The 27,476-nt window shown below is 42.5% G+C and overlaps 1 protein-coding gene across 2 annotated transcripts; it reads right to left on the bottom strand.

The window, feature by feature from the left end:
• Window positions 1-71: 71 nt before the first annotated feature.
• On the bottom strand, window positions 72-27,476 carry dus1l (dihydrouridine synthase 1-like (S. cerevisiae)). 2 transcript variants are annotated; one of them, XM_061233071.1, is made up of 14 exons: window positions 27,375-27,476; window positions 26,636-26,881; window positions 26,391-26,499; window positions 26,161-26,211; window positions 25,719-25,831; window positions 25,551-25,633; window positions 25,240-25,343; window positions 22,826-22,970; window positions 22,264-22,360; window positions 21,653-21,741; window positions 17,928-18,094; window positions 17,582-17,619; window positions 4,704-4,779; window positions 72-3,002 (listed from the first exon to the last, which is right to left on the bottom strand). In XM_061233071.1, the coding sequence occupies exons 2-14, from the start codon at window positions 26,870-26,872 to the stop codon at window positions 2,881-2,883; spliced, it is 1,431 nt and encodes a 476-aa protein (XP_061089055.1). In that variant the 5' UTR covers window positions 26,873-26,881; window positions 27,375-27,476; the 3' UTR covers window positions 72-2,880. The 2 variants fall into 2 exon arrangements, with proteins under 2 accessions (XP_061089055.1, XP_061089056.1); XM_061233072.1 differs by having other exon boundaries at window positions 27,423-27,474.

Genomic DNA, 27,476 nt, shown 5'->3' with positions numbered 1-27,476 from the left:
TAAGAATTCCCCAAACCTTCCACAAAGGTTGCAGTAATATTCAGTATAGGAAATACAAAAACACGGCAGTGTTCAGAAGAGGAGAAGAGTACCATTTTTTATTACTTCTTTGTATGGAATCTAGTGCAGTCACACAATTCCAGCAAAAAAAGATGAATTCACCCAAAAACGTAGTTTCATACATATTAAATAGTGAAATGCCTTTCCCCCACCAAGTTACAATTAGCCCCTGTGATCTCAATCGCAGGACACCAGCAGTTTTTAGACCTACGGCAGAAAGAGAATGAACTGTTGCATGGGACACAGGTTGGCTTTACCACTTAAAAATGTACTACATTGCTGAAGGCACTGCAATACTAATTCCAATGTCTTTGTTACAGCAAATAAAAACATGGAATATTTTTACTAAGATCTAAAGCAAATATAGCTTTACTTTTTATGGAATCAAGTGCAGTCACACAATTCCAGCAAAAAAATAATAACAATGGATTCACCCAAAAACAAGTTGTTTCATACATACCAAGTTTCTCTCAAGTTACAAATGAGCCCCTATGCCCTCAACCAAAGGACACCTGCAGCTTGTAGACATAGGAAGGAGAATGAGCCCTTGCCTGGGACACAGGTTGGCTTTACCACTTTAAAAATGTACTACATTGCTCAAGCACAGCAGTATTAATCCCAATGTCTTTGTTACAGCAAAACAAAACACGGAATATTTTTACTCCGGTGTAAAGCAAATACACCAGTGCCAGCCTCACGTTAACTGGTATGGTACTGGTAAGATTTACTGTATAGTTAAAAGGCTACACAAACACTTTGCGTAAACACTTGCACTTTGTAATTTCTATTTATTTCTCTGCTCAAAGATTCATATTGTAACAAAGGGATTCAAGAAAACAGACTCCTACTTACGTTCAAGCACTCCTGACGGCACTCGGTACAGGGTATTAGAAGAAATCGCACAAACATCCTTTTCACAGGTTTCACATTGCTTCTCCAATGGATAAATGATCTTAAAACTCATCCATCAGGCTGATGCATTAAACATATATTTTGTCAACATGAGTCTGAACAAGTATTTAAAATTCACAGTTTTATTGGCCATGAAGTCTTTTTCTTGTCACAATCATGCGATGCTTCATATTTTTAAATTATCACCATTTTCTGGTAATTTGGAATGTCCGTTTACCAAAGCTTGTTTTTTTGGTATTTTATCTCTAACGTTGACAAATCTGTGTCTATTGAAAAGAAGAACCAACTTTTTTGTATATAAATAAAAAGACCCAGTGCAAATGGACATAGGTAGAGGAATCAGGGGCTCGTCAGATGTTGCTAACATCCAATAGCTATTGCAGGCTACTGTGGGCTAATTCTGATTACAAATGAGACAAATGCCCTGACTGCTCCCATCCCCTCTTCCCATTTCCATACAATAATGACAAAAGTGAGGGAAAAAAGGCTTGGTAATTTGTTTCTAAGGCGCTCAAGCATGGGATTAAACATCATTCTAATGTTTGCCACACTATTCTGCAGAACCCCAATGATTCTCAAGTTAAAATATCAAATGACAAGCCCAGATGCTTTAGCCTCACGTGTCCGGTGCGTAACTTTACTACGAGCGTGACCGCTCGACCCCCTGATGCCAGTTAAGTCTGGGGATCTGTTAAACCATAGGTCCATGAATGGTTAGGGCTCCATTTCAAAGTAATGATTCTTCAAGCCAGCATAACAAATGACCTAAAGCTGGCCATCTGGAAAGCAATGAAAGTAACAAACTGTAACATTTCGTTTCATATCTGGGTTGAGACTAAAAATGCTCCATAACTGAAAATAAAATTTTCAGTTAGAAGAGTCTTTGTATTTGTGTATTTAAGTTATTTTTCAAATATCCACATCTGTCCATTATACAAGCCTGCTCCTCATTAACAGCACAGACGAACTAGCAGCATACAGGTTCCACTCTCACAGCAACCATTTATTAGTACTGAATTGATTGGAGATCAATTTAAAAATGAGCGAGAGTCAAACTGCCTTTTATACACGGTTTCTAGTATAGCAAGGCATTGAGATCCACGTTCCATCGCATTTCATAAAAGCATTTGATTAAGTACATTCTGTCCATGTGTAATTAATGTTCTTACTTGCCAGATAAAATAGCCTCCTTTTCTTTTCGATGGGTAGCATTCAGAAAAAAGTGATGCATGGGAGAAAAAAACAAAAAACAAATGGGCTGAACTTGAACACAAAAAATAAGACTAATGTAAAAACACAAAAATCTAATTCGAAAACAAGCTGGTGACGTTCCCTGTTCCCCTGTAAACGTAAACGTGTTCACATCAACCCCCCGTGGTAAACAGACCCAGGGAGGGCTTGCAAGGGTTTGCATGTGTCTGGCCCTCTCCCCTCCCCTTGCCCCGCACGGCCCTGGAGTCCACAGCAGCAGCAGGGCACGTGAGTGTGTGTGTGTGTGTGTGTGTGTGTTTGTGTGTGTGTGGGTGTGTGAGTGGTATGTGTGTGTGTGGTGTGGTGTGGTGTGGTGTGGTGTGTGTGTGGTGTGGTGTGGTGTGGTGTGTGTGTGTGTGTGTGTGTGTGTGTGTGTGTGTGTGTGTGTGTGTGTGTGTGGGTGTGTGTGTGTGTGTGTGTGTGTGTGTGTGGGTGTGTGTGTGTGTGTGTGTGTGTGGGTGTGTGTGTGTGTGTGTGTGTGGGTGTGTGTGTGTGTGTGTGTGTGTGTGTGTGTGTGGTGCGTGGGTGTGTGTGTGTGTGTGTGTGTGTGTGTGTGTGTGTGTGGGTGTGCGGGTGTGTGTGTGTGCGTGTGGGTGTGGGTGTGCGAGTGTGTGTGCGGGTGTATGGTGCGTGTGCTGTGTGTCCCTGACTGCACCCTCAGGCCACAGGCTCCGCTCCCGTCTGGAGGCCGCTCTCCCCGTTCACCGCACCGCCACAGGACTCCTCGCTCTTCAGCTTCAAGGCCCTCTCATGCTTGGTCTTAAACAGCAGCCCGTGACCTAGGAACACACATTCCACATTACTGCATCAAGGCTTTACACCAACAATGCAGGTATCCATCTGTAATATGTGAAAAACTGACTGAACACCTTAAACCTACAGGCTGAGGAGCTTGCAATAGTATAGAATAGAAAAATAGCATTTGTCAAAAGCAACTGCTTTAGCAACTGCTTTAAAAAGTTTCAATTAGGCTGTGTCAGATATGGTTAGTAAAGCTAAAATGTCAATAAAGTCACTATTATTGCCTTTCTTGTGTTAACAGAACCAATAAGAAGCACTTAGCGCAAAGGTCATGTCAACTCTGTCAGTGACACCATATATACAGTCCCGTCCAAAAGTATTGGAACAGCAAGGTCAATTCCTTTGTATTTGCAATACAGATGACAGATTCTGGTATTTATATCTAGATTTGTTAAACGCAGGAAAACACAGGCAAAACCCATTTGTTTGGGTTTTGTCTGTGAAGACTGCATTTCTGTTAGAAAAGATAAACCAACATGAAGACCAGAGAACTGTCATATGGAGAAAATCAAGCCATTTAGAAAAGAGGGGAAATCAATCACATTGCACAAGCATTGGGAATAGCTTGTACTGTTCTAAAGAAAAAAAAGAAAGAAACTGCTGGCGTACTGAGCAACAGACATTGAACAGGTTGACCAAGAAATTTGTCCAAACTAATTGGGAGGAAATTCATCAGGCAGCAAGACAATGACCCAAAACACACTGCCAACACAACAAAGGACTTAATTAAGGAGAAAAGGCAGAAGGTTTTAGACTGGCCATGTCACCAGACATTAACCCAATAGAGCATGCATTTCACCTCCTGAAGAGGAGATTGCAGGGAATCTTAACCAAACAAGAACTGAAAGGCTGCAGTAAAAGCCTGGACAAACATCACAAAAGAAGAATGCAACAGTCAGTGGGTCGCAGAGTTGATGCAGTTATTGCAAGCAAGGGATATGCTACCAAATTTAAAGTTTTATTTGCTTTCATTTACTTAAATACTCTCTGTTCCATGACTTATGCTCACCTATAAATTGGGTGGTCTGATACCAAAGGTCCTATGTTCTAAGTAGTTTAACACATCTAGGTGTAAATACCAGGAATTTAAGTCTGAAATTCTGAACTCTTGTCTCGTGTTCATCTTTTTATCTTAACCCCAAATGTATTCAGTGTATTGCAGAAACAAAATAATTGGCCTTGCTGTTCCAAAACCTTTGGAGGGGACTGTACCACAAGAGGGCCTGTCATGATCCACTCAATTGTTCTGCGCTTGCCTATGATTCATCACTGTTAATATTTGACATAACCCTTTAAAGTCATATTTAAAGTCATATGCCATCTTGAGTAATGACTGCTGTAATTAATGCGGCCCTGGATGTTGAGATGAAACACTGTTACAGCTTGTTGAGCGGTTGCTATTTTTACCAAAGGAAGGACAGAGTGAATCATGGGAACTAATGGGGTAGTGGGCAGTTCCGTGTCTCATTAGCCAGACCGTGTGGAGTAAATCTTGGGAAACAATGCCAGACTTTTCTTCTTATTTTTGGCAGGTGAGGAGGAGGGGGCTTGGTCTGCTTTTCTTCTCCTGTATGGAGGTGTAAATGAAATGTGGGAAGGGATGGGTGCAGTGACACAGACTCAGACAATGGGAGAGGGCGGTATGTGGAGGGGGGGGCACAGATTGGCGGGACACTCACCAGGGCAGTCTGCAGTCGCCTTGAATGCCGCCTTCTTACAGCACCCGCGGCACAAGCTGAAGACACATTTGTTCCCCTGCAGAACCGGAGACAAAGAGCAAAGCTGACACTGAGCACTCAATACCAAATTTTCCATGGAAATTTTCCATGGGAATTTTGTCTTGGGAACATTGGGATTCATTTTTCTTTTTTTTCTTTTTTTTTTTTAACTCACAAAGTTCCATGAACAGATTTAAAAATTCAAAGCAATTAGGTGCCCTGTAGCAGCATGGAGCACCAATGCACAGATCATGCATTCATCACATGCACACTGAAAAAAAAAAACAAGCCTCCAGCCATCAACCTGCCACTGCAATTGAACTCATTGACGAGTGGTCTTGTTGCTGAAGTAACATGCTGATGGTACGTGAGATCTAAATGTGATACATGTCAAAAGCCTATCCAGTATGTCGCCATTGTCTCAAAGTTTGCCCAGTCATGCTCATGCTGCAATTCTCCAAATGACCTCAATTGTCAGTTTGGTAAAGCACAGACAAGCATGTCCTGTCCGCCTAATACCGGATGTTGCTGCCGCGTCTTTCACATCGTGGTCAGACTTGTACAGACTTGAGGAAGGCACTTCAACATCCAAACTGCAAGTACCCCAGCAACCGGCACTGTTGAGCACAGTGATACCGTACTGTCTGGCTGAAATCAAGCAGCCAAGACCGGCTTCCTGGTCATGCTGAGAGGTGGTTTGCTCCAGAATAGGTCATTCAGGCCCGTTTTCAATGTAAAGTCAATGGTACAATTGCGCTCAAAATATAAAGTCAATCATTTTTTTCCCCACAAGAAAATGTAGTCGCAATCTGTTTTTTCTTCATCTACGCCCAATAGCACTTCACTTAGGGCCACTGTTATACGAGCACAGAGGTAAACAAATTGTCTCTTGATTGAGATAAAACCATTTCCTTCCTCTTGTTAAACATTTTTTTTCTCACAACACACAACAGAAGGCAGAAAGGACAATTTTCCATCATCTGATATCCTACAGCCTATTCATACAGATGAGGTATGCCATGGCCCTGGCTTGCTGGAAGAGCACTGTATTCTTCAGGGGAACTGATCTAAAATAGGATCTTGTAAGTGCCGTGCCGCATACATTCCTGTTCCAAGTCTTCCGAGCACACAGACAGCAATCATACTTCAGGAGCTCGGGAGAGGAGTGTTGTTTGGAGGGCCAGTGGTTTCCTGTTGCAATAAGGTGACCTTGTGCAAGAAATAGCAAAATTGGTCATAGCAAAATAATGACCAATCAACTGCACTGCTCCACCAGTGACACAATGAGCACACGGGCCATCACTCTCACAAATCGCCATGCTGACGCAACATGGCACTTGAACCGTGGCATTTGCTCTTCTTGGGAGAGAAAAACACAGACCAATCTTTGTACCTCACAACCTATATGATAATACATGGATTGACGTTTTTGTTCATGTTTTGCTTGGATTATGTCATGCTGTTGTTCATAAGCAAGACAACTATGTGATATAACGTTAATAAAAACATTATTAATAAATATACTTATTATTGTACAATTTTATGCCACAGTACGGGGTATGATACTTCTGTTTTTTATTTTACTTTATTTTTTTAGAATTATTTTTTTTTTTTGATTTTTTTTTTTACACGGTGTCCCTCAGGGATCAGTTCTTGGCCCCCTCTCATGCTCGCTAATAACATGGTAGAAACTACCAGTACTAATATGACAATTTAAGAAAAAAACGCTCAATGTCCAATAACTCCCTAATCCATACAGACATACTGTGACAACAGAAATGATGGTGGTTACACCCAAAACCACCGTCTCTGAAACCATCAAAGATGGCATCTTGATTGTCTCATCAACCAAGGTACAAAACCAAGTTATGTTTTATCCTGGCACTGCTCTGCTTGTGATCCCCAGGAAAAGACTGTCCGTTATCACTGGTAGATGATTCAGTACCATGGCTCTGAAACTGGAATCAGCAGATGTATTTATTTATTTATATGTATGTGCATTTGTTCCATGTTCTGTGCATGTATTCATGGGTATGAGAAAGGCACTGCACAAATAAACAGGATTATTACTATTCGCATAATTATTATTTTTGTATTATCACATTGAGCCAAGAAGAAGCCTTTCATATATTCCTGACATCTGTATGCATTTTCAGAGCAACACTACAAGTCATGATGTAACGGACACGTTCCTTTAACCCCTTAAAGTGCACTTCACTTTTCATAACAACAGTGCAAGGCTAATGCAAGGACTGAAAGCTTCTCAGGGATTTGTTTTCCACATGAGAGATCGGAGGACAGGTATACTGCCTGGGACATAACAATTGGGCTTCTGGCACCAGCGTTTATGCACGTTTATCTACAGATTTATTTATTATCAGGAGTGCGTGGAGTATCCTTCAAAAGATGAGTCAGAGTCACACCAAAAATGTTCCTTAAGAAAGTGCCAGACTGAATCCAAGCCCCATGGGGTGACACATGACTGGCCACATGGGGGTGACATGGCTCAGGCAGTAAGAGCAGTCATCTGGCAATCGGAGGGTTGCCGGTTCGATCCCCCGCCCGGGCTGTGTCAAAGTGTCCTTGAGCAAGACACCTAACCCCCAAATGCTCCTGACGAGCTGATCGGTGCCTTGCATGGCAGCCAATCGCCGTCGGTGTATGAGTGTGTGTATGAATGGGTGAATGAGAAGCATCAATTGTACAGCGCTTTGGATAAAGGCGCTATATAAATGCCAACCATTTACCATTTTACCATTTTCCACTGCATTGTCCAGAGAGGGAGAGGGGCCATTTCCCCTTCATAACACCACAGTGACACCGCTGCCAACAGGTTTTTGGGACTTGCATGCTAATCACGCTCCAAAACTAGCACACAACACCGAAGCAAAGGGATGGGCCTGCAGTTGAGTGTGCATCTTAAACTTGGGATAAAAAAATAGTTTATTCAAAATGCATTTCCAGTGTACCCACCGACCTATGTAATTGCAGTGTTTTTATCATTTGTTTAAAAATAAACGAATTTCCTTTACCCCTAATGGGCGGATGCCACCTGCACATTACATCTCCCTTAACAGGCGGATGTGACCTGCGCATTACATCTCCCTTAACAAGACGGATGCGACCTGCGCGTTATATCTCCCTTAACAGATGGGTGTGACCTGCGCATTACATCTCCCTTAACAGACGGATGTGACCTGCGCATTACATCTCCCTTAACAGACGGATGTGACCTGCGCATTACATCTCCCTTAACAAGACGGATGCGACCTGCACGTTATATCTCCCTTAACAGATGGATGTGACCTGCGCATTACATCTCCCTTAACAGACGGATGTGACCTGCGCATTACATCTGCCTTAACAAGACGGATGCGACCTGCGCGTTATATCTCCCTTAACAGACGGGTGTGACCTGCGCATTACATCTCCCTTAACAGACGGATGTGACCTGCGCATTATATCTCCCTTAACAGACGGATGCGACACCAGCATTGTATTTGATAATATGACCATTTTCCAAGACCGCTGAAATGTATTGTGATTCCAAGGCCTTTCTATGGGTTTTATATAGGGTGCCGCAGTCCAATTGCATAAATGATGTGTGTGATAAGTTGACCTTGTAACCATTTTTCTTTTTTATTTCCACCAAGATAAAATATAATGCATAAATAAAATGTAGGCTATTCATTATCATGATTCAATGCATAAATTAAATGCATAATTATCACAATGGTAATATTACTTTGAACTACTGCACTTGAAACCCCTTTCCATTATTTTGTCCAAAGAGAGCTAAAATAGGCACAGTGGTATTTTTAAAAGCACCTGAAGCCTTCTAATCGAAAGGCAGAACAGATGCTGCAAATTCATAAATGTTCCACCAGGAGAGGAGGATTATAGTAATCCTGAAAGCAGGTGAACTGTTCTATTGCTGGCATGTGTGTGTAATGGATTCAGCACTCAGCAGGGCAGAGGGACTGTGAGCGGACCTGTAATGCCAGAGTCACCCAGTCTAAAGTCCAGAGTTCCAGACGGTGATCCGCTGGTGCTTTTTGGAAAGGGAGAGAAGAATCAAACCTGTATCCCCCAGTCTTCAAACAGTTTGCGTTTGAAATCTGACCCCAATGTATACAAGTTAAAAGGTAGGAAATAAGGAAATACTCATTCACACAAGGTTATTGTCTACTACTAAACCACCACACGCTGATCTGTCAAGGAAACTGTATTACTGTGGATTCAGTTTTAGAAAAGCACTGGGGGTAAATACATCATGCCTCTTTAATAAGTGTCAAAAAGCCAGCTCTTTCCTTTAAGTAGATTTAATTTCCTGCTTCAAACATCTTTTCTTTCCACCAGTAAAAAAGCTTTGAGCCAAATCAACTCTCTCTTAAGACTGAGTCCACCTTACAGATGTCATCACTCCCAGATCCATCTATAGCAATGATCCCCTGTTCTGATGTGACTGCAATGTTCAGCAGTGATGAAAAAGGTCACCACCTTCCTCATACTAATTCTCATAATCTTTGGATCTTGTCTCCTGAGTCAGGAAAATATAGTGTCAATGGTTCTTCAGGACGATGGATTCCTGAGATGATTTTCAGGTCATAACTGAAAGAACATATGCAGAAATTCAACTAAGCTTCCCTAATAAACTGCTGCCACACCATGAAATTACACTAAACTGTGGAACAAAGCACTTCATTCATTCATCACCTCTATCTCCTGACAACGCTTTTTAACTATAGATATAAAAATGGCCGCCCTCAAGTGTTCTCAATCAAAATGACCAGAGAATTTCAAAAGAACAGTCTGTGATTGGTGAGTAATGAGAAGCAATGAAGATGCAATCATGCATGAAGTGGACAGTCTGGGTGTAATGGAAATCTTAAGAGCTGAGATGAAGTGCATTGCTCACTTACTTGGAATAATAACGCCGTAAAATAGCATACATTCATGGCTCTCCCTCAGGAAATGGTGAACATGAACATTTTTGCCTAATCAAACCTCAGACAGACCAAATCCTTCCTGCCTTGCCTTCAAAAACTTATACAAACAACCTGATACATACATGAATGGAATTATATTTTCCCTAAATGTGTGGTTTGCTATTATTGTATTATTTTTGCCACTCAACATGGGGCTGGATATTGTCCAATCCCCAACCTAATTTAGAATTTCCAATTACCTGCAACCACAGGGCTCGTGTTCATGCACAAACCCCACTGTTGATAGGGAGAATGCAGACATCCACAGATCCTTTCTGAAAACTGTAGTGTTGCCAGTGTTTTTTTTCCACACCACAACAGCCAAGTTGGCAGAGAGTGAAGTCTGATCAGCGTATGTGGAGCTAATCCTAAACCAAATAAGCCACCCAGCAGCCATATTATTATGTTTTAGGTCAAAAGATGTAGATGAGATAACAGATGTGAATTGCAGCTTTTATTTCCTGGTATTTTCTATCTAGATTTGTTAAACAACTTAGGACATATCACCTTTTGTATCATGCCACCCAATTTTTAGATACAAAGGTATTGGAACATGCGACTGACAAGTGTTTCTTGTTGCCCAGATGTGTCCTGTTAGATTGATTGAAAAGAATAGAAAAGATAACATGAAGACCAGAGAGCTGTCTTTTGGAAAAGCAAGCCATTTTGAAGCTTAGAAATGAGCTGTAAAATCTGGGAAACCATTGGGGATAGCTTGTACAACAACTCGGAATGTCCTGAAAAAGAAAGAAACCACTGCTGTACTGAGCAACAGACATCGAACAGGTTGACCAAGGAAAACAACAGCAGTTGATGACAGAAACATTGAGATCTTGGAAGAAAAATCCCAAAACATCAGTCAGTGACATCACAAACAATCACCACAGGGCAGGGGTACAGGTCTCAATCAACCATTAGAAAAAGAGTCAGAGAGCAGCAATATAGACGCTATACCACAAGATGCAAACCACTTATCAGTGGTAAAAAGGTGAGACTTTGCAAGAAGAAGTACAAAGTTTTATGGACTGGAGAGATCAAGATGAACCTCTACCAAAGTGATGGAAAGGCCAAAAATAATTGAGAAAGAATGGATCTGCTCATGATCCAAAACATACAAGCTCATCTGTGAAGCATGGTGAAGGAAGTGTCATGGCTTGGGCTTGCATGGCTGCATCTGGAGTGGTCATGATGGTAGCAGCAGGATGAATTCAGAAGTCTACATAAACATTCTGTCTGCCAACTTACAGAGAAATGCATCCAACCTCATTGGGAGGAACTTCATCAAGCAGCAAGACAATGAGGCAAAACACACTGCCGACACAATAAAGGACTTTATTAGGGAGAAAAAGTGGAAGGCATTAGACTGGCCAAGTCAATCAGCTGACATTAACAGAGTTAAGGTGCATTTCCTCTGCAGAAGAGGAGGTTGAAGGGAAAACCCCTCGAAACAAACAACAACTGAAAGAGGCTACAGTAAAAGCCTGGAAAAGCATCACAAAGAAGAATGCAACAGTTTGGTGATGTCAATGGGTCACAGGCTTGATGCAGTTATTGCATTCTGTTACTGGATATGCTCCCAAATATAAAGTGTTACTTACTTAAATACTTTCTGTCCCAATACTTTTGCTCACCTAAATATTGTGGGGTCTGATATTAAAAGGTGCTATGTTCTAAGTCGGTTAACAAATCAAGGTGTGAATACCAGGAAATAATATCTGAAATTCGGAACTCTCGTCTCATCTTCATCATTTAATCTCAACTATTCAGTCCATTGCAAAAACAAAGGAATTGGCCTAGCTGTTCCAATATTTTTTGAAGGGACTGTATGTATGATCTTATTAGCATCAAAGACTGCTAACCTCTTTAGGCAAGAAAGCTCTGACGTCAGATGACAAATGAACACTATTTAAGTGCCCGCAGTGCATTAATCTGTGATTACAGCAAATTAACGTACAATGTAGAGGTGTATGGAGTCAGTACGCATTCCTGTGCAGACCAGGAGACACCCAGAAATTCCCAAGAGGAATAAAACTGCAGAAAACCTCAGAGCCAACAGTGCCATGACCTTAACGGTGAGAGAGAAATCGATGGTTTCCAGTTCACCTCCACACTCACACACTTTAAGGCAGCTCATTAAAGGAAAATGCCCTGGTAATTGTCAGGGGCCAACAGGAGCCACCATCATTTTCCCCTAAATTGCTTTCAAAACACAACTACAGGGAATTACAACAGTAACAGTGACTCATTAGAGAATGAACATACCAGGGATTCCAACATGAGTCACCGCAGGGGAATTGGACACCCAGAAGGACCCCATGGGAACCCATCCATCCATCCATCCATCCATTATCTTAACCTGCGTATCCTGAACAGGGTTGCAGGGGGGCTGGAGCCTATCCCAGCATACACTGGGTGAAAGGCAGGAATACACCCTGGACAGGTCACCAGTCCATCACAGGGCACACACACCATTCACTCACACACTCATACATACGGGCAATTTAGACTCTCCAATCAGCCTAACCTGCATGTCTTTGGACTGTGGGAGGAAACCGAGTACCCGGAGGAAACCCACACGAACGTGGCGAGAACATGCAAACTCCACACAGAGAGGCCCTGGCCTACGGGGATTCGAACCCTGGACCTCCTTGCTGTGAGGCCGCAGTGCTACCCACTGCACCCTCCGTGCCGTCCCCCCATGGGATCCCATATGTACTCAAAATATTACAGTATTACAAATCAGCAGCAGTATCACTCCACAGCCTGATATTTCTTCCTGAAGCACCATGAATATGAGCTATATACAACTCTATACACACCACATGCAGAATACAAAGAATCCACTTGGCTGAGACAGACAAAGAATGTGGAGGCTTCTCTCGCATAGGGAGTGTTTTCTTCCCTGAAGTCAGGTTATTGAGAAAAACAAGATTGAGAGAATGACAAACCAAGGGCAGCGACCTTATCGAGCTGAAGCTTCTGGAATCAGTGAAAAGGTATGGTGGAGAGGGAAGGTCACGTCTATAAGGAACACAGTAGTGCAACTTGTGGTTCCATCTGAACAGTCTAGATATTAACAGCAAATATTAATATGTGCTATTTCTACTGGGGCTGATATAAAGAATAAAAAAATAAGTCTGGACAAAGTTTGTTCTGTTAAGTTATTTCAGTATTACTACTACATACAAATTACAAATTTCATGCATCAAACAGAAAGGCAATTTCTCTCTGTCCCAGACGGACAATTTCCTGTGTATTTCATTAAGAACTTTCCAGCATGTTTGCCGCTAGCGAGCAAAGTCCTAAATCATTAATAGTGATACTAAATCCCCCCGGTTGACCAGGCACCTACGGGCAGCCTGTTGAACTGCACATGAAGGGTCTTCAGATGTCTGAGCCAGACCCGTGAACTGCAGTTTGATCAGAAGCAGATGGTCACGTTTCAGAGGAGAGCACAATGTGGCCATGGGTACTGCTTTGCATTTGTTTAAATACATGAATATCTGGATATTGTTAAGTGTTGCTTTACTGTGAAGGACTGTTTCCAGTTCCAAAATCACCAATCTCCTGTCACCTTGGTCAGTCTATGTGCATGTCTGCATCTTGGACTAGTCAACACATCAATTACCATTAATCGGCCAGATTATCAGTCACCTTTGACCCCCATTTAGAGTTGCCTTCCAAGTCCTAATGACAGCACTGACAGCAGCATCCACACAATAATTAATTAACAGTTGCTTGATGACAGTGGCACTAATGGCATATCCCCCACTAAGAAATCCCTCCACAGCATGCAGGCCAAACATGTATCAAACATTTCAGATCATATTTTGGGCAACAAGCCTATGCTGAGTTGACTGCCAAACCCAAACCCCTTAATTTCTTCAACTGGCTCAGCATACTCACCCTGGTCCCCAAGCAGCATTCATTAAACATTCTGCTGCCATTGTCAAGCAGCAAAAATGATTAGGGAACTGTGACAGAAGCCCTGTTTATGAAAGCCAATGAGAAACTGACTAGGGGAGAACACATCAAAAGCCAGCTTGACACCTTTTGTCTATTTGGGCAGAATCCACAGACTTCTCTGAAATGTGTCACCCAGCCAGGAAATGGTGGTAAACATGCACCATAGAGAGTGCATGGAGAGGGTAGGGGGGCAGGCGGTGAAGCCTAAGAAGTAACTGGAAATGCCCACTACTGCACATGTTGAGGGCAAAAGAGCTCGCTGCCCACTGAATTCAATAGAGTAAACCAAGGTGATTCAACAACCAAAGAAAACCTAATCGGTCCATTTTCTTGTGATCATAAGTGTGATCAAATTTCCAAATCCCATCAGGGAAGTTTTATTTTATCTTCAAATGGTATTGCACATTCACTTTAATGTGAGCTCGAATGTTTTGCACTCAACAGTTTTACTTCAAGGGCTTCAGAAGCTTCAGGGTTTAGCTGGAAGCATGCTTTCGTTTTTCGTTTATTTAAATCTCGGAATTCCATTGAGGACAAGCCCTCATTTCCACTGGTGCAGATTTACAAAAAGATTGTACAAAGCAGTTACAATCAGATTTATTGAGTTGTATCGAATTGTTCCAAAAATACAAGAGACTCTAGCTTCAGTGTTTTCCGTAGTTCCAAAAACGTGGAGCACTATGCTTGAAAGCAAAGTTCAAAGTTCAAAGTTTTTCTGCTCGAGTGTTGAAGGATGGACCTTCCATTGTATCAGGCTATAAGGAAGGAATCAGTTCAGAATAGCCTTGTAAACATATGGCCTGTCTCGTTAAATATGCATGTCTATGGTGTGCAGAGACGCAAAGGGCAGTCTCAGTATGAATAGGGTCTGGGCTGTGAAACACACCACCTCACTCCACACAAGGTCCTCAGCCTTGTGTGCTACTTCCAAGCCAATTATCACTCTCATCATTGTATTAGCACAAAAGTGTGACGCTTAACAGCCTATTCAAAGCACTGACAAATGTCATTCCAACCTCACAGATTAAAAATAAAATGGGTAGTTGCGGCAACAGTAATTACACAATGCCAGTGTGAAAACTCCAGCAGTCAGACATGAGTGCTGGAGTATTCACAAATGGACAGGTGCATATAATGGCACCTGAAAAAATATTCAATATTTACAGCAAAATGGAACTGCAATTATAACAACCCTTGGCAGATTCCTCTGGTTTAGCACAGAGAGGGTCATAAAAAATGTATCAAAACTATTCCTCGCATCTGTTAATATTACAATGGCCTCAATACAAATGAGATCATTCAGAAATTTCAGCTTTTTCATCTCCCCCTTCTGAACTGAACGACTAACACTTCAAATGTGTGGTTCAAACGGTCAGTGTGAGAAAATTCACCCTTTAAATACAACACATCAGGCACAGTACAGATGGTCAAATGTGATAGCTGAGACGACTCAACTTCTGCCGTAAAACAGTAATATATTTAGCCCTGGGGTGAAGTTAGAAGAAGAAAAAAAAAAAAAAGATCCGAGTAGCCATTTCAATGCATGCAACATTTTCAGGATATTTTTATCAAGAACTCTCTTCAACAGTTGCTTTCAAGCCCATTACATCAGCGAGAGCAATTTCAAGTCATAACCATGCTCACTTTACCCTGAAAAAATTACTTATGAATATAAATGTAGCATTTCACACTGAAGTTGGAACCCTCAACCTGAATTGGCAAAAAAAAAAAAAAAAAGGTCCATAAACATTGACTGATTTTTTTACGGCATAAATATCATTATATTGTATATATATAATATATATTACTGCCTCTCAGATAAGGGTTCTCAACTTGCATTCCAACCAAAGGTAAAAAAAAGCAGGTGATCTTAAAGCTTTCGGGGGAAAAAAGAAAATCAATTGTCCCTGATCGCAGGGCGGATAATCTTATTAGAGAATGAGAAGTGTAACCAATAGCAAACAAGGCCATCAGCCGGCACGTGGATGGGACCTGCATGGCTTCAGGAATACTAGCTCATACCACAGCGCCTGCCTAATCACCACCTGCTGTCTTTAATGGACAAAGGCTCTGTTCACCGTGGCTGTAAATGAGCCCTCTATGTGGCTAAAGCCACTCTAACAGAGTCATATCCTCCACGCTCCCAAGAATTCATTATCTTCATGAAATTCTGAATGCACAAGTAGGTACCTTAGCAACAGGCAATTTGTTCCCAATTTCAACTTTTTTTTTCCATTATGATAAGCTGGTTTAAGATGAAGCAGTGGTGATTTCTCCCTTTCAACTGAATAAATAAATGCAATCAGGGCCAGGCACTGCAATCCTGCGATTCCATTACAATGACGGGCAGTTGCTCCTTTGTTCATACAGAACAATCCCAGATCCCTCTTTTGTTATTTAAACACTTCCATAGTGTGTTTATCAATGTTTAATAAGATGTCCAGCAGGAACAATCTCAGCTATGTGCATGGATTGACATACATTGCTTCTTTGGCATTTACACAGTTGAATGCAGGGAGCTGAAATGTGAGAAGGTCTCGGCAGGCATGAGCCTGCTAAATCACCAGGTCTCAGCGGGACAGGGAGAATCCCGACTGCGGCAGTGTGGATCCGGGGGAGGAAGCAGGGTGGAATTGGCCATCATGTTATTCGGGGGATGAGGGTTCGAGTCGGCCGGGTATTCCCAGGCTCTTCACACAGCAGCAAACAGTTGGTTGTATTTTCAGACCTAGTATGTATTATTAATTATAAAATGCATTTTTACTTTGCCAAATTCAGGCATTTCTCAGCACTAATGTTGAAGCGAATGTGGACGCATAAAGGACATTTGTAAAGGGCAGATTTCCTCCAGAAAACCCAGACTGCAAGAGAAATTCCCTGACACAGATCACAAGGCCAATTGTAGAGTTATCATTCCAAAAGAGTACGAGGACAACAGAAAGCCACAGACTTAGGGACAACTGACCCTCCCACCATAGTCTCAGGCTTAAGGAGTCCTGCTCCACACCACCAGCCAACGCATTTCAAAACGCAGTGAAAAACACGTGAACTATAAGGCTTTAAGATACTACTGTATAATGTCGAGATTTCACATCTTTTTACATGAATAAAACATTTTCTCCAAAATCACACACACATACAGAAACTGATGAGCACTGCATAAGACCTTTCCTGACAACCTTAAGCGCTGTTTGCAAGCATAAGCTCCGTTTCCTACGCATAAAGACCACTACGGGCACGCTTGCATGTTTCCTGTATTAATGCACAGGCTTTATGATGCATTCATCCCATGGGTGCACTGAGGCTTCATTGCACTTTCAAATGAAAGGGAGAATCTGAGCCGAGCGCTTCTGTTATACTCTGCTGACAAGACGTTAACCCACTGGGGTCCTACAATTTCTTGACAAAAGTTATTGCACTTTTGAGCATTTGAACAAAAACAGCATGACTGTACATATATGTACACAGTCATTCAGTCCAACAAAAAGGCAGTGTTACATGATAAAAAGGCAGAAGCTAAATCATAGGATACGTTTTTTTCTTAAACAACATTCATCAATGTCCCACAAATTCAGTGCCGATACTGCAAGATTCCGAATGAGGTGACCTGAATGGCAGAAATATCATAAACGGGACGATACCAAAGTAACAGTAAACCCAGCCATAAAAATATTATCACTGGAACATGTGAAATAAGAATTAGGTTGAAGGAAAACTGCAGAGAGAGACTGCACAAATAATAAGTGGCAGACAGCAACATACCAGACAACATTTGGCAATGTGACAATTAAGGCAATGTATGTATACACACCTAAGTGTGTTGTACAGCTTTGGCAAGCAATGAATGAATGGCCCTGTACCCAGAAAGGGGAATGGGAAACTCACCTTTGGGTTTCCACACTGCTCACACCTGATGTACTTTGCTGTAGAAACAAAGGGAATACATTGACCCACTTATGAATACAACTACGAGTAGCACTACACTAATAACAATCATATACATTCCAGAAAATCCTGAAGGTCATGCATAATAGGACTTGGGTCTTTTGTTGTCATTATGTATTCATTGGACGATGAATATTCTGGAAAGTGAATGTTTCAGTGTTTCTTTTCCACACTCTTCTAACCTTGACATACCGGTAAGCAAGTTGTCATGTCATTTCAAACTTGTAGTGTTTGGTTGTGCCTGTGCTCTGTGCTGCTTCACTGTGGTTCCACAGGTCCTCCTTACGTTTCTGTTCCAGGTTGAAGTTCTTGTGGGGGTTGCGAGCCTTCTTCTTCTGCTTGTTTTTGGAGAGGAATTCAGTGGTTCCGTCGCTGTCCTCCAGCGCTCTCTTCACGCAAGCCACTTTCACCTGCGGTCTGGGCTGCCCGTTCTCACTGCCGGGCTCCTTCGGCCTGTGGAATAGACCTAGTTTGAGAAAGACGAGGCTACACAAGCCGATTCCCTTTTATGTTACGCCACAATCAACACTAAACTGTACACTAGGTAAGTGAAAAAAAAAGGGCAATGACTTTAAACAATCAGCTAGTAAATGAGATTACGTATTGATTTTACATATTAACTGCTGAAAAGCTACATCTAACTTGACAGGAGGAGCAGTGGCTCAATTAGTGTGATCAGACCTATACATTATAGATGAAGATGAATCATCACAGTATGGCCTACATGACATCGGGATCAATATAAGGCAATGATTCAGAGCTCCAGTAATGGCTTTCAGAGACATTAACAAGCAAAGAGACAAATTTCACTTCAAAAAACTGAATTTTGAAAAGGCAGCAGTGGAGAATATCAATACCATGGCTTCCCCATTACTAACACGTTTAATGCCTAAGGCACAAAAACCTTTTGAAGAGCACTCCCAATACAATAATGAAAAGTGCCAAAGGGAAGAAATAGCAGGAAAACACTTTGTAAATTATCATGGTGAGAAAATACAAAGATATGACAGGCAAGGCAAGCCATGGATGAAAAGCAGTAATTAAGACAGATCCATGACTAATAAAGACCAAAGGAAGAACTGTACAGAATATGTTGTTATGAATAACAAGGTGTTAAATGAACATGTTAAAGTAACAGAAGGGGACCAGCAGGAAGGGGGGTAAGTTTTCAAAGGTTTAATCCTCATGTGGTGTGAAACTGGAAACATAATAAAACATTTTCAGAAGCTATTACTTTTTCTTTTTTCGTTCCCCCTTCATTTCTATAATCTATTAAGAACATGTGAGGTGGCTTGTTGTCTCCAGTGTACATTCTGGCTTTTCAGAGAGATGTGAACTATTAACTATTAATCTCCAGCTGCATCCTTCATAAGATCTGAACTTTTGAATCCAAAATTGTATCGTTCAAAAATTTGGGGTCACCATGTCTTTTTCTACTTTAACTTTATTTTCTGTTTGTAATAAAACATTTAATACATGGTCAAAGCACAGAATCTTATTTTCAGGTCGTCCTACAAATGATACTAAAACTCTTCGCATTTGAATGGATCAAATGCATGGAAATACAATGGAGCCACAGCCAAAACGCAGCACAAATCCCCTTTCAAATTTGATGAAAATATCTCCAGAAATGAGCATTCTACATTGTTTTTTCTAAGCTATGTCTGGGCATTTTCCAAAAAGGACATTTGGAAACTCCAAAAGGACACATGGAAGCTGAATGAAATTCTGGGTCTTATGACATAAAATACTGTATTTTGTTTACTAAAGTATACAACACTTTTTATCCTGAAAAAAAAAGTATTCGCCCCTCCCTTTGTCACCCTCGCCGTACCTCTCCCTCTCCTTGTGATTTCCTCAGACAGCAACAGGTCAGGAAGAATATCAAAAATAAGTACAATAATCACAATAATACAATCGTGTATACCAATATATTGACTGAGGTCCATTGATTGAAGTTTTTGTCCAACACACAACCTCTTTCAACAAGTCAAACACATACCACAATCCAATTTATTATTCAGAAGCAGGCTTGTTCCTTTTTTTTTTATAAGCATACTGAATATTTTGAAAATATATTTAGATGCTCACTGACATAAAATCGGGTAATTTCAATGAAAATGCCCTCTATATTGGAGCCAAATGTTTTTTCACGGTGTTCCTCAGAAATATTCACTCCAGAATACTTGAGAGGCTAGAGAGAAGAGAGATTCCTTGGAAGACCTCCAAAGGAAGTACTCTATTTAGACATAGGCATCACAAAATAATTTTTTTCTTGTAAAACGGAAGACAGACTATGCATGGTTGGAAAAATAAAGTCATTAGTTGCTTCTCAGTCGTTACTTCAATACCATAGCACTAGCTGGTTCTAGGCGGAGCTGAAATTATACTGTATTTTTTGCTCGCTGGACACTTGCTGTGAAAAGGACATTGGCATTGCCTTATTTTGTGTAGTATATGGATACGCAAAATACAGAGAAACTTTTGAACGGTCGTATACATCTGATTAAGAGGTTAACTGGTCCTGTATACACAATAGAAGAAAATTCAAAATAAAATAATAAATAACTTATGCTCTTCAATGGATTCATCTAGCTAATCACAAGATCAAGGAGTGCCATCAAAAGGGCTGTTTATATCAGAACAAGAATATGAAGGTGTAATTATCAAAAGGTAGATTTCACACTAATACTAGTATATTTACAAGCATGATACAGCCCAGCAGGATGTAGAGTGAAAGTAAAGACTCCTGAAAGCGCTTGAAAAGGTAGCAGATGCAGAAAACACTTTGCACAGTCGTAAAGACCACGCTTGAAATGGTAGCAGATGCAGAAAACACTTTACCATTTCAAACGTGGACTTTACTAGCGCGTAGTCGATGTACACTGTACACTAAAGCCAAGATGGGAGAAACAGACTCATCTCACCAATAAAACATTTCATTTTCTTCATATTAGCTCATGATACAGGCTGGGGATACTCTTAAAAAATGGCAAAATACATTCTTGACATAAAAAAAAAAAAAAAAGCTTGACATACTGCTATAAGATCATCTGGGCTTATGAAAATCAGAAGCGCATATCACCAACCAAAACTAACAGTACTGGTGAAATGTAATGCTATACTGTATAACCATGGAGCCCTGTGACAAAATGACTGTCTCCCGAAAAGACAACCTTAAACATTTGTTTTGAAACTTGGAAATTCAAGAAGATTGAGAAAGATTCCTGACCATGAGAGTTTACAGCTCTTGCCTTATAACAGGATGAAGAGTATGTAGTAGGTGTGGCGACATGGCTCAGGCAGTAAGAACAGTCGTCTGGCAGTCGGAGGGTTGCCGGTTCGATCCCCCGTCCGGGCGGGGCGCTATATAAATGCCAACCATTTACCATTATGTATTCATTATTTGTTTATCAAATACACAGCCTTGATTTCTTAATTGTTTATTCAGTGCATACAAACTGAAGCACCCTTATCTGTTCTTTGGTGATTGTCATGGAAACAATCCAGGGAGACTGTGATGGCCTGTGTTACGCTATTTGCTGCAAGATAATGAAGTCTGCATAGTGTTATAGCAAGGATTTATGACTCAATCCGAATCGTTGACGTGGGCAGTGTGAAAGTAAATATACTTATATATTTTGTACTGAAGCACTGAATACGAGTCAATGACTGAACAGCAAACACTATTCAGAAAAAGGTTCGGCTGATTAAAAAAGTGCTACTGAAATACATCCTTGTCATCAATTGCCACTCGTTCCGGGGTAACATGAAAACATGTTGTGTACAAGGGAGCTATTCCTTCATTAAGAGGCTGTTTGATTGAGAACATACATACATAAGCACGGGATGAACCAATCCAGAGCAAATGAAGGGCACTAGACTCACAGAGATGCCAACTCTCCATTAAATTGCACTGAAGTTGTTGAACGAGTTACGAATTAAAGAGTACTCCAGAGATAATTACTAAAGTAGCAGAAGGGGTGATGAGCGGAGAGAGCTTGTGCTTACACGGGTCGAACGTATGGCTGGCAGATCCAATGGGGGAAAGGTAGACCGTTTACACTCTTCTGCCCTTCTTCTCCCTTGTCCATCTCCTCCTGGAGTGATTTTTTATAAACAAACAAAATTACATTTTTCCAAGACGCATATCATTTTTTGCAGGGTATGGGCTGATGGAGGTACAGACCTTCATCCTCTTCTCAGGTTTGAATAACAATTTATACTTTTCAGTCATGTGACTACAGTACCAATGGCAACTTACTGAGTGAGCCAGGCACTAATTCCACCACATGTAACCTAGTGCACTACAGGAGAGCTAGCACAAATAGGAGGAGGGCTACAACTCTCACAGAAGACATCAACAGTAGTACCCTGAGTTACTAGGCAGCACTTATGCAAAACTGAGGAACCCTGGCTTCTTTCGCCAGTCCTACCCTAGCATGAGGAAGACAACTATGCCTTGTCAGCTCAGAATAACGGCGATAATTAGCTGTGACAGGGGCGAGACTCAAAATAGAGATGTCCAAGTTTGGCAAACACAATTATGGCACTCAAGAATCCTGTATTTCAACTTCAACATCTGAGGAATGAAATGAAGACAAAGTTGGAAAATAGCAAACCTGGCAGCGCTGCTTCAGCTGTCTGTTGAGCTGTGCCATTCCAGACAGGGTCTTCACCTTGGCCAGCTCCTCCCTCAGCTCCTGGTGGATCTGCAGTCTATGGAGAGACAAACAATGGTAGCTCTTTCCACTGTAAAGCTATACCCAGGTCAGTAGAGACAGACCATGCCAGCACCTATTCCACTAAAAGACCAGTCCCAGCCAAAGACTGTAGAGCTAGATCTAGGCTAGTATCTATTCTGCTGTTAGACAGATGGTAGTAAACCTTCCCAGTCTTCCTGGGACTAGATCATGACATACAAAGTTTCTAGTTTGACCTGAAGAAGCCTCCATATTCCTTCCATCAAATTATGTTTGGTAATGGTGACATGCTGCTCCCTGTATTAGCTCTACAGTTGAGGAAGGACATTAGAGTGATTACCGTCCAGTAGTGAGAATATGCGCACGGTCGACTGCTTATATTACAGCTTGTATTTATGCAAGGCCAAGACACTCAGATTTATTCCACTTCACTGTGAGACGAAGCAGAGAAGGAATGAAAGAGGTCCCAGCGGTGACATACGTGTGGTGCCACAGTTTGAAGAGATGCGCGCGGACGTAGGACAGGGAGCAGGGATATTGCTGAACAACCTCCAGGTACTCTTCCGCCATCTCCCACACAGGCGGGCTAGTGCCCTCAAACAGCGCAGGGTTGTGGAGATTCCCCTCTGAGACAGCAACACACAAAGTCTACTGTACATGCATCATACTGTAAAACAAGCATAACACACTCCTAACACGCATTACGACCCAGATGTGATACGCTGCAGATGAGCGAGATGCTCATTAGTTAGTAATGGAAATACATGTAGTTGAGCAGTGTCTGCATGTATTTGCTTCAACTGTGTGCTACACCACCTGATTCCACTACTGAGCTTATTATCTGAACAAAGCAGGTAAAATAATTAGTGAAATCAGGTGGTGCAGCGCACGGTAGGAGCAAATGCCTGCAGACACTGAGGCCCGCAGGATGTGGAGTTGAGTCGCACTGGTCTGCATCGGTGCAAGACAGCCATCCACTGGTTTAAAAGTGCATCACGTCCAGATGATAATCTGAAGGCATCCTTATCATTCACAAACACAAGCCTCTGTCACAAAATGGGTAAAATCGCCCTTTCTTTGAACTCAGTGCCTCTGAAGAGTTTCAGCTGGCTTTTGTGACTCTTTCGCAGCAAACACTCATCAAAAATCCATGCCATTCAATTCAAAGGGAACATCCCATCAAAGAATGTATCCATAGAAGGCCAGTGAATCAGAAATGACTGAAAGTGCATTTTAGAAGCAACAGGATTAATTTCAAGTTTCTTCTTTTCTTCTGCCAGTATCCAGGTTAACCATGCCTGATAAAAGTACATCTTTGATCTGCACAGTGAGAGTATCAGCAGAGTTAGCAATATCCCTCAAAATCACTCCTGACCTATCTGTAGATGAAATGGTGGGCGATAAGACCACCAAAACTGCATTCACACCCTAGGCAACTTCTGCCTGAGTCCATTCAGACCAAAGGCAGGTGCGAAGTTAAGATACCTAGGTTTCTTTTTCAACTCCACCCCCTGGGAAAATCACAGCTAAACCCCAGTATTTTCTGTTTAATCCATATTTCAGTTTTTCTCCCAGGTTGGACTGACCAATAAACCAATAACCTCTAAGACCGCTACATCACTGCAACGAGTTCCTCTGGAGAGTACACTCTGAGCACACACCAAAAAGCACACAGACAGAAGATGTCTCTTTCCACTCTGTGGCCCATTGAGCTGCGCAGTCACTGTGACACACCAGCTCAGCTGCGCAGTCACTGTGACACACCAGCTCAGCTGCGCATTCACTGTGACACACCAGCTCAGCTGCGCAGTCACTGTGACACACCAGCTCAGCTGCGCAGTCACTGTGACACACCAGCTCAGCTGCGCAGTCACTGTGACACACCAGCTCAGCTGCGCATTCACTGTGACACACCAGCTCAGCTGCGCAATCACTGTGACACACCAGCTCAGCTGCGCAGTCACTGTGACACACCAGCTCAGCTGCGCATTCACTGTGACACACCAGCTCAGCTGCGCAGTCACTGTGACACACCAGCTCAGCTGCGCAGTCACTGTGACACACCAGCTCAGCTGCGCATTCACTGTGACACACCAGCTCAGCTGCGCAGTCACTGTGACACACCAGCTCAGCTGCGCAGTCACTGTGACACACCAGCTCAGCTGCGCATTCACTGTGACACACCAGCTCAGCTGCGCAGTCACTGTGACACACCAGCTCAGCTGCGCAATCACTGTGACACACCAGCTGAGCTGCGCAGTCACTGTGACACACCAGCTCAGCTGCGCATTCACTGTGACACACCAGCTGAGCTGCGCAGTCACTGTGACACACCAGCTCAGCTGCGCAGTCACTGTGACACACCAGCTCAGCTGCGCATTCACTGTGACACACCAGCTCAGCTGCGCAGTCACTGTGACACACCAGCTCAGCTGCGCAGTCACTGTGACACACCAGCTCAGCTGCGCATTCACTGTGACACACCAGCTCAGCTGCGCATTCACTGTGACACACCAGCTCAGCTGCGCATTCACTGTGACACACCAGCACAGCTGCGCAGTCACTGTGACACACCAGCTCAGCTGCACAGTCATTGCAGCAGGCACAAACAGACCGGAGACATCAACTGAGCAAATTAGTCACTACTGTGTGATGAGATGGGGAATACACTACTGACTAACCATATTTTACCGGGTGATTCTATGCCCAACTGTGCATCACCCCACAGGAATGCCAACCAGTCAGTAATGGCACAGTCAGGACAAGGTTCTGAACTGTGGAGAGGGCTAGCACTTAAGCGGGATGTGTTGCCTGGAATGTCGCCCGAACTCTGCTTCTGCAGTTCCTCCCTGCCAATGAAAGCACTCAGTCAGTGTACGGGGACACACAGCGTACCTGCACTCATGACCCCATGCACGCCCGTCTCATCCATGCAGCGCTGCACGTCACTCAGGTGCTGGATATTCCCATTGGCAAACACAGGGATGTTCACCGCGTCCCTGCAGCAGCGAGATCGCACAGGAGATCAGACCTGCCGGACAGTCCCTCAAGCAACAAACAAACAGTGCTAAATTCCTGTTTCTAACTCACTGACAGACATGCAGTGAGTACAACCACTAGAATTTAGTCTTAAAAATTGTAACCAATTTGCCTGGTGGTTTGTAAGTGTTTTACGATATGTGGTCCACAAAGGCTCTGGGACATACCGTACTGCCTTGATGTGCTCCCAGCTCGCAATGCCTGTCATCGCTCCTTTTTGCTCTTTGGTTCGGCCATGGACAGTCAACAGCTAAGGAACAAACAACACAGCACATCAATGGAGAAGCCTACGTACACCCAGCCAAAGCCAAATACTTAGAGATCAAGTCCATTACCTGGCATCCAGCCTTCTCCAGCATCTTGGCATACTCCACAGTTTTTTCAATCTCTGAGAACACTCGGATTTTACATGTGAGGGGCACTGAAATTTTCTCATTGCCTAGTGTGACTGAAGATGGAGAAGGAAAATAAAGACAAGGACAATCAAAACTCATGTTTCCAGGGCTAGGTTTCATGCAGTCAAGGGGTTGTATAAAAAAAAAATAATAATAATAATAATAATAATAATAATAATAACAAATCTATAAATAGTAAGTCATGCTTCAATGGACACACCAAAACTATAGGTTAGCTATAATGTAGGCAATCCAGAAGCATTCCCACAGCTAACGGACCTGCACTAAGAGTACGGGTGCCGGTTCTTGTCCAGAGTCCAGCCAACCAAGAAAAAGCTTGACACGACTTTCCAATAGAGAGACCGAGAGATTTCTGACTTACGCATTTTCTCTAAAAGGTTCCATTCCTCCTGCAGAAAGGCACCATAGTGTCCTTGGACAGAACAAACACAAACTGTTAACCAGAATCTATGCAATGTGTCATGTGTAAGAGTTAGCTATTCCAGTCGAAGCTCACTGGTATTAGCAAATAGCTTCAGCAGCACATCCTGGTAAATAAATGAGATCTCGGTGAAGATGCCCAATCTTTAAAGCCTGTGTGCTGAATGTCACCTCTCTTTGCAATCATCTGAGGGCAGCCCAAGTTGAGATCAATGGCATCACAGTAGTCCTGAGCCAGCAAAGCAGCCTTGACAAAGACTTCTGGGTCATTTGCACAGAACTACAAAAACACAGAGGTAATGAATGAAAATCATCTGAGCTCATCAAGGTTTTTTTTTTTTTTAGAACAGTGTTATTCTCTTACACTCCTGACAATGTCCATACGGTATGCAAGCGAGTTAAGGAAGTAAGCTCACCTGTGCAATGAGGGGTCTATCTTCTGGACAAACTTCGTTGTATAGGTTCTCTCGGCGATAATTGGGGTCACGCACAAAGACCTGGGCATGCAGCATCGGGGTGTAGCACAACTCAGCACCATGCCTGCGACTCAGCAGCCTCCACGCCAGCTCGCTCTGGTCCACCATGGGAGCCACAACATAGCGTGCCCCCTTCAGAGTGGTCCTCCAGAACTCGAAACCTTGCAGCTTTGTCATGGCCACAGCCTGCGTGAGAAATTACATCCATTTTTCTGTAACACAATTAAAACCACAACTACCGAAGTACCTTATGTGGACGACCTATTCGAACCCAACATTAGCGAACTAACTTATACCAAACCAGTTTACATTATTCAACCATATGCTCTGACATTCCGTTGGGATGAGATGTGCGTAGTCGTAGCTGGGTTGCTAGCTGGCCCAAACAAGCACATTATTTTGTCAAATGACACTCAACAATGTCATTAGCAACGACTCTAGCCACAGCAATTTGAGTGTAAGTCTTTCTGAAGTTGCAATTTTGTCGTCAAGTTTATTCAAAGCACAGGTTGCTGTGTGCACATGCTTGAACCCATAAGCTTTCTGACTACGAGGACTGTGAACTAAAGCTAGCAACCTTAACGTAACTTTCTTTCTAAAACGATCATTGCGCCGCAATCTGTATGAACATTTTTCACCCATGAATTAATTGTATGTCTCTCAGTTTCGTAGTACTGACCAGTTCTAAAAATCAGCTGCACTTCGATCAAATGTGTCCACCACCTACCAACCACCTTGAGTGCCATCCACTTCCGAGTGTTTCTATGGTTGTGTAACACAC

Source organism: Conger conger, chromosome 2, assembly GCF_963514075.1.
Source record: "Conger conger chromosome 2, fConCon1.1, whole genome shotgun sequence".
Lineage (NCBI taxonomy): Eukaryota > Metazoa > Chordata > Actinopteri > Anguilliformes > Congridae > Conger > Conger conger.
The sequence above is the reverse complement of the archived record's forward strand: the minus strand, read 5'-3'. Positions and strand labels throughout refer to the sequence as shown.

What these genes read in the sequence shown, in the direction of transcription:
- dus1l (XM_061233071.1), bottom strand. Translation starts at nt 26,872, where the DNA reads ATGACAAAGCTGCAAGGTTTCGAGTTCTGGAGGACCACTCTGAAGGGG. An exon ending in TCAGATGATTGCAAAGAGAG is followed by an intron (nt 26,212 to 26,390) that starts GTGACATTCAGC and finishes GTTCTGTCCAAG; the next exon opens with GACACTATGGTGCCTTTCTG. An exon ending in GCATGGGGTCATGAGTGCAG is followed by an intron (nt 22,971 to 25,239) that starts GTACGCTGTGTG and finishes TTGCTGTCTCAG; the next exon opens with AGGGGAATCTCCACAACCCT.